This window comes from Mus caroli, unplaced genomic scaffold (genome assembly GCF_978045245.1).
Source record: "Mus caroli unplaced genomic scaffold, Mus_caroli_1 scaffold_6, whole genome shotgun sequence".
NCBI classification, from domain to species: Eukaryota; Metazoa; Chordata; class Mammalia; order Rodentia; family Muridae; genus Mus; species Mus caroli.
In genome coordinates, this window is record NW_028227261.1 from 105,427,476 (window position 1) to 105,442,187 (window position 14,712).

The 14,712-nt window shown below is 39.8% G+C and overlaps 1 protein-coding gene across 2 annotated transcripts in view; it reads right to left on the bottom strand.

Moving 5' to 3' along the window:
* Positions 1-14,712, bottom strand: part of Plppr1 (phospholipid phosphatase related 1) — a 286,325-nt gene that overhangs the window by 120,618 nt on the left and 150,995 nt on the right. For both annotated transcript variants that reach the window (XM_085839298.1, XM_085839299.1), the window contains exon 2: positions 13,126-13,233. In XM_085839298.1, coding sequence (XP_085695424.1) covers positions 13,126-13,188 — 63 coding nt within the window. In that variant the 5' untranslated portion in view covers positions 13,189-13,233. The remainder of the gene's footprint in view (positions 1-13,125; positions 13,234-14,712) is intronic.

The following is a 14,712-nucleotide window of genomic DNA, read 5'->3' on the forward strand; positions in this document are numbered from 1 at the left end:
TGCATACATGTCAAGCCTCCGCTGCATACATTATGGAAAGGTTTCTAGCCCCCAGTCTCTTCTGAGGAAGCACAGCTCCACATAGAGTTGGTCTTAGCACAAATACATTTGAAAGAGATTTGAAGGTGCAGTTTAGTAACGATTTTACAGAGGATACAATAAAATTGTCCTTAGAGAAATCTATTTGTATTTGGAGACATTTGTCTAAAGCAGATAGTTACTATTAAGCATTTTGGGGGAAAATGTCTATTTTTGCAAGGGAGCATGGGATACCACAAACAACACACATTATTTTTGTTCAGACTCCTGAGACACTAATTTGAGGGTCTTTCCTTAGGGAAATGCTCTCTCTATAGATTCTCAACCATGAAATGTGTTGCTGAAATAACAGATAAAGAAAAGCTAAGATGGAGACAGCAGGATGCAGAAAGGAGAGAGTGTACAAAAGAACACAGAAAGACTCCTGAGTCCTTTGGCACTGTTTTAATTTTCCTCTAACTGTTAGACTCTCAGTCCTGTGTCTTGATCCCCCCAAGATATTCTTGACTGTAAGACGCAGAAACAAAGCGGAGAGAGCCAGGCCTCCTGTTAAAATGAATTTTTCTCCTATTCCATCTGATTTCTCTGGCCTTTGTCCAGACCAACATTTGCTACTTTTTGCTTTTTCTACTGAATTAGATCAGTGAAAAGCTAAAGTCTATTGGTCTGAAGTACCACATGGATTTTTCTCTGATTGTGCTAAAACCCTTCCATTCTAGAACCTCAGATCCTTATCCACATGTTAAGATTTCAGTGTCAGAGACAGAACCTGTTTGCACTGGGAGGTGACAAAGGACAACCAAACTGGTAGAAGTCCTTAAAGAGAAACAGGAAAACACATCCAATCAGATGATGGAAATGAACAAAACCATACTAGACCTAAAAAGGGAAGTAGACACAATAAAGAAAACCCAAAATGAGGCAACACTGGAGATAGAAACCCTAGGAAAGAAATCTGGAACCATAGATGCAAGCATCAGCAACAGAATACAAGAGATGGAAGAGAGAATCTCAGGTGCAGAAGATTCCATAGAGAACATGGGCACAACAATCAAGGAAAATGGAAAATGCAAAAAGATCCTAACTCAAAACATCCAGGAAATACAGGACACAATGAGAAGACCAAACCTACGGATAATAGGAGTGGATGAGAATGAAGATTTTCAACTCAAAGGACCAGCAAACATCTTCAACAAAATTATAGAAGAAAACTTCCCAAATCTAAAGAAAGAGATGCCCATGAACATACAAGAAGCCTACAGAACTCCAAATAGGCTGGACCAGAAAAGAAATACCTCCCGACACATAATAATCAGAACAACAAATGCACTAAATAAAGATAGAATACTAAAAGCAGTAAGAGAAAAAGGCCAAGTAACATATAAAGGCAAGCCTATCAGAATTACACCAGATTTTTCACCAGAGACTATGAAAGCTAGAAGATCCTGGACAGATGTTATACAGACACTAAAAGAACACAAATTCCAGCCCAAGCTACTATACCCAGCCAAACTCTCAATTAACATAGATGGAGAAACCAAAGTATTCCACGACAAAGCCAAATTCACACATTATCTCTCCACGAATCCAGCCCTTCAAAGGATAATAACAGAAAAAAACCAATACAAGGACAGGAACCACGCCCTAGAAACAACAAGAAGGTAATCCCTCAACAAACCTAAAAGAAGACAGCCACAAGAACAGAATGCCAACTTTAACAACAAAAATAACAGGAAACAACAATTACTTTTCCTTAATATCTCTTAATATCAATGGACTCAACTCCCCGGTAAAAAGACATAGAATAACAAACTGGCTACACAAACAAGACCCAACATTTTGCTGCTTACAAGAAACTCATCTCAGAGAAAAAGATAGACACTACCTCAGAATGAAAGGCTGGAAAACAATTTTCCAAGCAAATGGTCTGAAGAAACAAGCTGGAGTAGCCATTCTAATATCAGATAAGATTGACTTCCAACCCAAAGTCATCAAAAAAGACAGGGAGGGGCACTTCATACTCATCAAAGGTAAAATCCTCCAAGAGGAACTATCAATCCTGAATATCTATGCTCCAAATACAAAGGCAGCCTCATTCATTAAAGAAACTTTAGTAAATCTCAAAGCACACATTGCACCTCATACAATAATAGTGGGAGACTTCAACACACCACTTTCACCAATGGACAGATCATGGAAACAGAAACTAAACAGGGACACAGTGAAACTAACAGAAGTTATGGATCAAATGGATCTGGCAGATATCTACAGAACATTTTACCCTAAAACAAAAGGATACACCTTCTTCTCAGCACCTCATGGTACCTTCTCCAAAATTGACCACGTAATAGGGCACAAAACAGGACTCAACAGATACAAAAACATTGAAATTGTCTCATGCATCCTATCAGATCACCATGGAATAAGGCTGATCTTCAAGAACAAAATAAATAATAGAAAGCCAACCTTCACGTGGAAACTGAACAACACTCTTCTCAATGATACCTTGGTCAAGGAAGGAATAAAGAAAGAAATTAAGGACTTTTTAGAGTTCAATGAAAATGAAGCCACAACATACCCAAACTTATGGGACGCAATGAAAGCATTTCTAAGAGGAAAGCTCATAGCTCTGAGTGCCTCCAAAAGGAAACTAGAAAGAGCACACATTAGCAGCTTGACAACACACCTAAAAGCACTAGAACAAAAGGAAGCAAATTCACCCAAGAGGAGTAGACGGCAGGAAATAATCAAACTCAGGGGTGAAATCAACCAAGTGGAAACAAGAAAAACTATTCAAAGAATCAACCAATCAAGGAGCTGGTTCTTTGAGAAAATCAACAAGATAGATAAACCCTTAGCCAGACTCACTAGAGGGCACAGGGAAAGCATCCTAATTAACAAAATCAGAAATGAAAAAGGAGACATAACAACAGATCCTGAAGACATCCAAAACACCATCAGATCCTTCTACCAAAGGCTATACTCAACAAAACTGGAGAACCTGGATGAAATGGAGAAGTTCCTAGACAGATACCAGGTACCAAAGTTGAATCAAGATCAGGTTAATGATCTAAACAGCCCTATATCCCCCAAAGAAATAGAAGCAGTCATTAATAGTCTCCCAACCAAAAAAAGCCCAGGACCAGATGGGTTTAGTGCAGAGTTCTATCAGACCTTCAAAGAAGATCTAATCCCAGTTCTTCACAAACTATTCCACAAAATAGAAACAGAAGGTATTCTACCCAACTCATTCTATGAAGCCACAATTACTCTGATACCTAAACCACAAAAAGACCCAACAAAGATAGAAAACTTCAGACCAATATCCCTTATGAATATTGATGCAAAAATCCTCAATAAAATTCTTGCTAACCGAATCCAAGAACACATCAAAACAATCATCCATCCTGACCAAGTAGGTTTCATCCCAGGGTTGCAGGGATGGTTCAATATACGGAAATCCATCAACGTAATCCAGTATATAAACAAACTCAAAGACAAAAACCACATGGTCATCTCGTTAGATGCGGAAAAAGCATTTGACAAAATCCAACACCCATTCATGATAAAAGTCTTGGAAAGATCAGGAATTCAAGGCCCATACCTAAACATGATAAAAGCAATCTACAGCAAACCAGTAGCCAACATCAAAGTAAATGGTGAGAAGCTTGAAGCAATCCCTCTAAAATCAGGGACTAGACAAGGCTGTCCACTTTCTCCATACCTATTCAACATTGTACTTGAAGTCCTAGCCAGAGCAATTCGACAACAAAAGGAGATCAAAGGGATACAAATTGGAAAAGATGAAGTCAAAATATCACTCTTTGCAGATGATATGATAGTATATATAAGTGACCCTAAAAATTCCACCAGAGAACTCCTAAGCCTGATAAACAGCTTCGGTGAAGTAGCTGGATATAAAATTAACTCAAACAAATCAATGGCCTTTCTCTACACAAAGAATAAACAGGCTGAGAAAGAAATTAGGGAAACAACACCCTTCTCAATAGTCACAAATAATATAAAATATCTTGGCGTGACTCTAACTAAGGAAGTGAAAGATCTGTATAATAAAAACTTCAAGTCTCTGAAGAAAGAAATTACAGAAGATCTCAGAAGATGGAAAGATCTCCCATGCTCATGGATTGGCAGGATCAACATTGTAAAAATGGCTATCTTGCCAAAAGCAATCTACAGATTCAATGCAATCCCCATCAAAATTCCAAATCAATTCTTCAACGAATTAGAAAGTGCAATCTACAAATTCATCTGGAATAACAAAAAACCTAGGATAGCAAAAACTCTTCTCAAGGATAAAAGAACCTCTGGTGGAATCACCATGCCGGACCTAAAGCTCTACTACAGAGCAATTGTGATAAAAACTGCATGGTACTGGTATAGTGACAGACAAATAGACCAATGGAATAGAATTGAAGACCCAGAAATGAACCCACACACCTACGGTCACTTGATCTTCGACAAGGGAGCTAAAAACATCCAGTGGAAGAAAGACAGCATTTTCAACAAATGGTGCTGGCACAACTGGTTGTTAACATGTAGAAGAATGCGAATCGATCCATTCCTATCTCCTTGTACTAAGGTCAAGTCTAAGTGGATCAAGGAACTTCACATAAAACCAGAGACACTGAAACTTATAGAGGAGAAAGTGGGGAAAAGCCTTGAAGATATGGGCACAGGGGAAAAATTCCTGAATAGAACAGTAATGGCTTGTGCTGTAAGATCGAGAATTGACAAGTGGGACCTCATAAAACTACAAAGCTTCTGCAAGGCTAAAGACACCATCAATAAGACAAAAAAACCACCAACAGATTGGGAAAGGATCTTCACCTATCCTAAATCAGATAAGGGACTAATATCTAATATATATAAAGAACTCAAGAAGGTGGACTCCAGAAAGTCAAATAACCCCATTAAAAAATGGGGCTCAGAACTGAACAAAGAATTCTCGCCTGAGGAATACCGAATGGCAGAGAAACACCTGAAAAAATGTTCAACATCCTTAATCATCAGGGAAATGCAAATCAAAACAACCCTGAGATTCCACCTCACACCAGTCAGAATGGCTAAGATCAAAAATTCAGGTGACAGCAGTTGCTGGCGAGGATGTGGAGAAAGAGGAACACTCGTCCATTGTTGGTGGGATTGCAAGCTTGTACAACCACTCTGGAAATCAGTCTGGCGGTTCCTCAGAAAATTGGACATATTTCTACCGGAGGATCCAGCAATACCTCTCCTGGGCATATATCCAGAAGATGTCCCAACTGGTAAAAAGGACACATGTTCCACTATGTTCATAGCAGCCCTATTTATAATAGCCAGAAGCTGGAAAGAACCCAGATGTCCCTCAACAGAGGAATGGATACAGAAATTATGGTACATTTACACAATGGAGTACTACTCAGCTATTAAAAAGAATGAATTTATGAAATTCCTAGCCAAATGGATGGACCTGGAGGGCATCATCTTGAGTGAAGTAACACAATCACAAAAGAACTCACACAATATGTATTCACTGATAAGTGGATATTAGCCCAAAACTTAGGATACCCAAGATTTAAGATACAATTTGCTAAACGCATGAAACTCAAGAAGAATGAAGACCAAAGTGTTGACACTGTGCACCTTCTCAGAATTGGGAACAAAACACCCAGGGAAGGAGTTACAGAGACAAAGTTCGTAGCGGTGATGAAAGGATGGACCATTTAGAGACTGCCGTACCCAGGGATCCATCCCATAATCAACTTCTAAACGCTGACACCATTGCATACACTAGCAAGATTTTGCTGAAAGGACCCAAATATAGCTGTCTCTTGTGAGACGATGCTGGGGCCTAGCAAACACAGGAGTGGATGTTCACAGTCAGCTATTGGATGTATCACAGGGCTCCCAATGGAGAAGCTAGAGAAAGTACCCAAGGAGCTAAAGGGATCTGCAACCCTATTGTTGGAACAACATGATGTACTAACCAGAACCCTGGAGCTCTTGTCTCTAGCTGCATATGTATCGAAAGATGGCCTAGTCGGCCATCACTGGAAAGAGAGGCCCATTGGACTTGCAAACTTTATATGCCCCAATATAGGGGAATGCCAGGGCCAAAAAAATGGGAATGGGTGGATAGGGAAGTGGGGGGGCGCTATGGGGGACTTTTGGGATAGCATTGGAAACGTAATTGAGGAAAATATGTAATAAAAATATTAAAAAAAAAAAAAAAAGGATTCATTCTGTCTGCCCAACATTACAGGTGTCTTAACCTATCTGCTTTCCTCCCAATGCTCTGCCTTTCCTTTTGGTCCAGTCATTATTTTCTACATGCGCTCTTGTAATCTATAAGAACTGACCCCTCTCATTTTTGTACAATTCCAGAACTGCCCAGGGTAATGCTGCTCCTGACTGTCATGGCCACGAGATGATTTCTGCGGCTCAGCGCCTCACCAGGCAGCTCACTGCCACCTCTTCCAAGTGAGTCCAAAGCAAGTTCCTGCTTCTCCAGGAAATTTGAATTAGGGGTGTTGGTTCATGTCTATTCTCCTCACCAACTTCCAGGAATAAAACAAACATACCCAGTCTATGCTCATATAAAAGTAGCGAAGAAAATGCACGTGAGAGTTCAATACTGGGCAACAGGTGTCTCTCATCCTTGCCCTGTATTCATCTCAGCAGGGCTACGAAATCCTGCCTTACAAGGAGTTTTATAAGAGCCAAGTTACAGAAGAAGGTTAGTTACATGGAAAACATTTAGAAAAGGCAATCACCTGGCACCTCAGGGAAACTGTAGACATTAATATTTTCTTGAATTAATAAATTGATGGAAAAAGGTAATGGAAAAATCTAGTACAAAACACATACAATTAACTTTCTCTCATTCTCTCTCTCCTCTTTCTTCCTCCCTCCCTCCCTTCCTTCTTCTTTCCCTCCCTTCCTCCTCCCTCCCTTCTTCTCTCCCTTCCTTCCCTCTTCCTCTCTCTTTCTGTTGAATTCACAGGTTAAATGGAAACGGAAAAGGTACTAGAAACTCTGGTGGTAATGCATAGACACAAGCCGCAGTGGGCCCAGGTGAGTGTAGAGAAGGTTACAGATCAATTTCAGTATTGGGGTTTGGGCCTTAGTGTCCACAATATAGGACAGGAGGACTTGTTTTGGAAGGACAACTCCTGTGTAAAAGCCAGGATTCCTGAAAAGTCGCTCTTCACCCCCGAGAACAAAGACACTGGTAGCATAGGAAGAACTCAGGGAGAAAAATGCTCTGACTTTTGGGCCATGGGAGTTGGGGCTCCAATAATAAAACCAAAGTGCAAGAGTAATAGTCATTCAAAATCCCTCCAAAGTGTTACTCCCCAAACCTAATACCCACATGAATCCTAAAAGAATCTATCCACTGAGAGCCACGGCAGCAGATACAACAAATAAGATGACTAATCACCTTATTCTGAGAGTCCATAAAATGCATGTGGTACAATGAAAGACACGCAGGAAAGGCAAAAGCCATGAAATAACACTATAAAGTAGGAAGACAAAAACAAAAAATGCGCAGAATTTTTAGAAATTAAATAGAAATGAGATGAGTGAACAGAAAAAGTATAGAAAGAAGTAGAAAGGTATAAAATACATCAGAAAGTTGTTACAGTGAAAAGAAAATGGAATATTATTTGAATGTTCATTGTTGTGTGTCTTTTGCTTGGGGAGGGCATGAACAGGCATCTGTTTACCCAGAGAGGATATCAATGGCAGATGAAAGAAATGATTCTACTGTATTCTAACGTAGTGAGCCGGTGACTTTATTGGGGTCACTTTCAAGCATAGGCAGCTGAATCACTGAAAATGCCTACTCAGGTGCTGGTGAGGACTCACAAAACCTGTATCCTTGAAGCTCTCTGCAAGATCTATGTCAGCTATCAGGACAGCCTCCTCTCCCCAGAAATTGTTTTACTGGCTTTCTAATCTTGAAGAGAGACCTTTTGAAACTTGTTACATTTCAAGAACTTCCTAAGACTTGTAATTTTGTTGTTGTTGTTGTTGTTGTTGTTTTTCTTGAGTCTTAGGAGTCCTCCTCCTCCCTCTACAAGGGAACATTTTAATCAGGACAAGCTCTCTACATGTCATTTATATTGATAATGCAAAATAAATTATAGGAGAAATTAGCACTTAGGAACCGAAGCACTTCTAAGAAAGGGGAGCAAATATTACAATCAACTGAAAAGAAAGAGTGCATCACCTGTTGAGAAGAGTTAATGCTGGAGGAGTTTGCAGCAGTAACAATTCTATCAGGGAGTAAAAAGGAGCAGAATAGTGCTGACTCTTCTACCCATGGAGACTTCATGCCAAGTAAAGTCACCACTCCTCAGTTATCACAATACGAAGTCAACTCCAAACAAGTATTTATGAGTTATGACTTCTGAAAAACCTGCTAAAGGATAAACTAAAGATTAAAACTATTTTGAGTTCCCATCTCACCCCAGTCAGAATAGTATGTATCCAGTGACAACAGATGCTAACATGGATGTGGGGAAAAAGGAACTCTTATTCACTGTGGGTGGGAGGATCACTGTGTAGGCAGTATGGAAATCAGTGTGGCGCTTCCTCAAAAAGCTAGAACTACTGTATGTCCAAGCTATACCTCTCTTGGTTATTTACCCAAAGGTCTGTATAGCCTTCATGCTCATCACTGAACAACACCTAGAAAATAGAAATAGCATAGATTTTCATCAGCTGATGAATGGATAATTAAAATGTGTTACAAACAATGGAATTTTCTCAAGATATAAAAAAGACAGAAATATGGATTTTGCAGGAAAATAGATGGAACTAAAAAATATAGGTTGATGTAACCCAGGCATAGAAAGATAAATACCACATGGTGTCTCTCAGATCAGGACCCTTGCTTCATTCTTTAGATCTCCGTGTTTAGCTTAATGGAGGCAAACAGTAGAGTAGGTGTGATATGAAAGGAAAGAGGAGAACATTGCAAAGGAAATGTCTAAGTTGGGAAGAGGGATATAAGTGGAGGGAGGGTTAACTGAGATGAAGGGTGTATGAAATAGCCAAAGGAAATCTACCTCCTTGTATTTAAAACATATAGGTATAAAGAAATGTGCTAGATGCTCCCAGAGACAGAACCACCAACCAAAGAGCTTGCTTGTTGGATCTTTCAGAAGGCAATCATGGGCTAGACCTAGCCCCCTGCACATACATAGCAGATATGCAGCTTGGTCTTCATGTGAATCCCCAAATAACTGGAATAGAGGCTGTCCCTGAATCTATCGCCTGCCTTCTTGTAGATCCCATGATCCCATTCTCCTAACTGGGCTACCTTGTCTGACCTCAGTGGGAGAGGATGAGCCTAGTCCTGCAGTAATTTGATGTGCTCAGAATGGGAGAGCAGTGTGTGTGTGTGTGTGTGTGTGTGTGTGTGTGTGTGTGTGTGTGTGTGTATGTGATACCCAGAGGAGGCTCTCCCCTCTCAAAGGAGGAGGAATGGGGAGAGGATCTGCATGAGGGGGTATGTGGAGGAGAGGGGGACTGATATTGGGATGTAAAGTGAATAAAATACATTTTTTAAAAATCTACCAATGTTTTCAAATTTAAAAAAAAAAATGTGCAAGAAGGTGAAACCATGGCTGTCTGGAATCCTGAGGAAGGTGTTGGATCCCTCCTCAGTAGTCATTTATCATGGAGACCCACAAAACAACACTCTTGTCAATTGTCTTGGCTATTCACCAGTAATAGTAAGATCATTTTGCTGAAGATACAACACACCCTGCATGCAAGGCTTATGGCATTCAATCTACACTTGAGCTGAAAGCTTCCTCCCTGTTGGCTAGCATTCATAGCATCAGAAGGAGCTATACAGGCTGCCATTGGAGAAAAGGCATTAATGGGCTTACCCATCTGAGGATGATACCAACCTGTCAGGCAAGGTGTACTCACCAATGCTACAAGGGCATGATGGCTAGGAGAGGAACCAGCTGGCCTCTGATCAGGTTTGAGGCTCACTCCACATGAAAGTATTTACTATAAATCCACTAAGAATCCCATGGATGAACAGAGAGCACTGGCTACTGTTGTTAGTTAAATTGATGTGGTACCAAACTGCCTTCTAAATATTTATTTATATATATATGGCCAAAGGCTACCCTCAGCCCTTATCAGAGGTGTAGTCTCCCCTCTCTAGCCTGAAACCTGCTTGCTCAGGGGTGGAGCTTGCCGCTCAATCATTCTGCCATGCCCACTGCTGGAGCCTGCCGCTTTGCTGTTCTGGAGCCATCACATGTTCACCTGCAACCTTACTCCAAGATGATTTGGTGAGAATCGGGCCGCTCTCCCTGCTTCATAACTGAGTGTCGGAATAGTAAAATTGAGCTTTGATCAGAATGACTGTCTTAGCTACATTTTTATCTCACGCAGTCTAGCCCCTCTTCTCTTCCAGGTTTCCAAGACGCCTTTCCAGACTAGAACCCAGACATGTGAGCCGGTGGCCAGACACGACACAGAGGAATTGTTCTTTTTGCCTTGAAAGGCAGTCTACCTACAGAGGAGACTTATTCTATTTCCAGAATGAGCCCCTTAATTGCTTTCTCAGAGCAATGTAGTCAGACAGAAACCATCTATACACAACCAACATAAACAATCCCATCAGGTTGTATTTATATATTAGTCCATGTGTATGTGTGTGTGTGTTTAACGATAATCACCGAAGAAAAGGCTATCAATTTGAGAATGGGGATATGGAAAAGGTTGGAGGGAAGGGCTAGAAGGAGGAAAGGGAACTATATTTTAATTAACATTGTATAAAGAGTACAATAAGTAAATAAAGAGTACACTTGAATCATATTCTATGTTGTAAGACTTTGGCCACACCAGCCACATTTTACTTTCTCTGGGGGAAAATATTTGAAGCAAACATGGAAAAATTGTAAGTTTTGTTCTGGGTAGTTGGTTTGGGGGTTTGTTTTCTTGTATTTAATATTTTTCCTAATTAAAAAACAATAACCACTGATGCAACTAGCATTTTAACCTAGTGACTTTGGCTACATTTTCTGATACGCTTGGTGCAGTGCCCAGAGGAAATACAGGCCAAGGATCCAATGTTTGTTAATGCAACAATGAGAACCATTGAAGACACCTTGAGGTTCCCTTTCTCCTACTTCTCAACTAAGTTCCATCCCCCACCCATCCTGCTTATTCCTCAGAGATGTTAATGATACATATGAACTCCTATAAGGAATGATAACATAGCAAGAAAAAGAAGGAATCGTTTCTCCTCTCTCGGGTTTCCAAATCATTCTGATGACAGCATCAAGGTGAGCCACAGAAGAGTTCATTTATCTCCCTAGCTTCTGCTTCACCAGCCAGGCTCATCATTCTCAAATAAAGCTAAAAACCTTCAAAAAGTACAGTTTCCAATAATAAATTATCCCGTGCTTTAAGACTTGGTTCTTGTTGGGTTTGGGGGGGGGGAATCTAAAATATAAAAGTGTGCTAGAAGAATAAAGGTGATGATAGGTGACATTCCTCAGCATTCTCGTAGAATACTATAAATTTTATTTTTTTATAACAAAAAAAGAGAACACTTAAAAAGGAAATGGTATTCTTACATTTTCTGCATAGGCTCCAAAAAAAGTACTCCTTTCATCCATTACAATTTCAACAAGAAGTAGAACCCATAATTCATACACTGCGTTGCTAGTATGTGGCTGGTGTTGTCCATTACATTATGTAGCAAGTTAAAGGCAATATGTGAATGTTATAGAGATGAGTTGTTTAAACTTCTAGAATTTTAGCTTAATTATTTATATATAAGCTTTGACCTTCTCTCCTAGTCCACCAGATTCTGTAATGCAAGCAAGGTGCTTCACAAATGTCAAACAGAGAATAAACTGCCAGGTAATACTACCCTGCCCCTAAATGCCCACCAGATAAAACACACAGACTTTAAACTTTTAAACATAAAACTTTAAACTCAAAAAGTCACTATGATTCATCGGCTGAGTATAAAAACATTTCTAGGTAGGTGAGATCATACTAGCCCATAATCCCAGTACTCATAAGACTAAAGCAGAAGGATTGTGTGAGGTCAAGACAGTCTGGACTAAAAAGGGCGATTCTGTGTCTAAAACAACAAGAACAACAACAACACCAAAGGGAAAAAGCCAGCACAGTTACTGAAAGTCTGTATTTGTTATGATATGTAGTAGCTTAGCCTGAGTGACTCTTTTTACAGATAATAAATAGATCAACATACATAATCCCCAGCCAACCCAAAACATGTACAACGTAAAAGATGCTCTAGCTACCTTTGGGATGGCGTGATTATTTCCACAGCTATCCAGACTGAATGCTCAGGCACTTTTCAGCTCTTGACAGTTCATATTAAATCTTTATTAATGGTAAAATAATCCCTTAGGTGACCTATCTTGATAAGAACAAACAGTAATATAGTTGACAAACCAATATTTTAATCTCAGATAACTTGGGCAATAGACTTTTGGATATAGGAATCTCAATTTTCCCAAATGTCCTCATCTTTGTATCCTCCATAGCAAATACTCCATAGAGGAAAGGGCTATGGGGAAGGTGCTGGAAATTAGCAGAACAGATGCAGGGAGAGATGCATGATGGAAGCAGTATCTCATCACATATGTTTTCTAACATTACAAAGAAAAAATGCATGGAAGTGGCCAATTCTATTTTTTCCATCCATGAGTTCCTGAGGCAAAAGAGCATGAACTAATAACATTGGTCAACTGCCTGCCTTATCGGATTTTTAGAAAAGGACATTGATTTTTAAAAGAGAAGTTAATTAAAGTGCTGCATTGACTTTCATAGCTAATATGTTCATAGGATCATTGAAAATAAAAGAAACAGAATAAAAATGCACTTTGTCCTAAAGACACAGTTTCAAAACCTTCTTATTTATGGTTTATTTAATAAACATCATTTTAAAATTATTTTCTTTGTGATACCAATGTTTGACCCTATCATAAGATTAAGTAATTTCACAAAAGAATACATGTTCTCAGCATTTCATTTGCTATTACAACATGCTCATCGCTTTAAAAATACACTTACCTCAACAAATATAAAACATGGAATGATGGAGTAACTGCGTTGAGTGTTGTTTTCTACAGCCATTTCTCAAACCATGTGGTGAGACTGCACTGTCAGAAACTGTCCAGGCTGAAATGGAAATAGATGGCAAGGTGTTAAGAACTGCATGTGTTGACTGAGTACAACCAAGGCATTAATCTACAACACAGCTGAAATAGAGTCAAGTCTATACCAGCTAAGAATAATCCTAAAGGTAAATCGACCAGGTAAGGAATGTCTCAAGCACACAGCAATAGCAAACAAGATTATTACTCTGGCACTCTACTGTGTCTTAACTCAGTAGACTGCTGTCATACCACAAAACACAGTTTTGGGTAATAAAATATTTCTTATTGTCATCCCACCAGAAATTCCTTTACCTGTGCCTAATTGTGCTCTATAACCTTGTTTGCTCTGCTTGTTTGCCTCTGCCCTTTCCTCTCCCTTTGGGGCCAAGATCATCTACAGACACTAATCCTCCCTGTTCTTTCCTGAGTCGTAATTATTTGCCCTTGCTTGCGCCTACACAGCAAACAACTACTTTGGGTTAATACATCACTGACTTATCTTTCTGTGTGCCCCCTGACCTGTGAGCATGACCCCAGTATGAAACATTAAAGCAGTAATCAATTCTCCATACCTACAAGATTGGAGGAGCTAGACTATAGCAGATGACTCTCCAATATTTTATTAGGTCCTCTCTGTCCTGCTCTCAGCTGAAAATATTCCTCTAATAGGGGGTAAATTAATTTGGGTTTTTCTTAATAGAAGGAATGAAGCTGAGGTTCTAGACTCTTTGAGACTCACTAGATAAAAAAGACTTTCCTAGACATGTCTGTCCCAGAGAGTGCTGCAGGAAGGTCACAGATGCTCTTACTAGCTGCACGTTGCTTTTCACTTACTCTCTATGTCATTACGACTAACGATTCTTAGGGATTTTGATATGAAGAGTTACACGGGAACTGCATGGCTACCTGAATAGCCAACAGCACCTACTAATGTCTTTATTTAGCTAATTTCTCTTCATTAAGGTCTCCCATACCTGACATGTTTGCAAAGTAAAGCTTTAAATTAGATTGTCTTCAGTTTAAGATGCCGCATTCTCAGGTGTTAATTATTCTCAGATCAAATATAATTTATATCCTTTGTAATCTGTATTTATCACACCCACTATACAATTTACATATTATATGCAGCCCAAGAAGGAGGAAGACCAAAGTGTGGATGCTTCAGTCCTACTTAGAAGAGGGAACAAAATAATGATGGGAGGTGGAGGAAGTGAGGGACCTTAGAGGGAAAGAGGAGAGGGAAGAAAACGGCGGGGGGGGGGTGGCAGGATCAGGTATGGGAGAGACAGGGGGCATACAAAGAATCAGGAATTTGAACAGAAATATGTAGCAGTGGGGGATAGGGAGGACGGGGTAGCTACTAGAAAGTCCCAGATGCCAGGGATGCAAGAGGTTCCTAGGGCCCAACAGGAATGATATTAGTTGAAATACCCAACAAAGGGGATATAGAACCTGTAGAGACTATATCCAGTGGTTAGGCATGGCCCCAGGTTGAGAAATG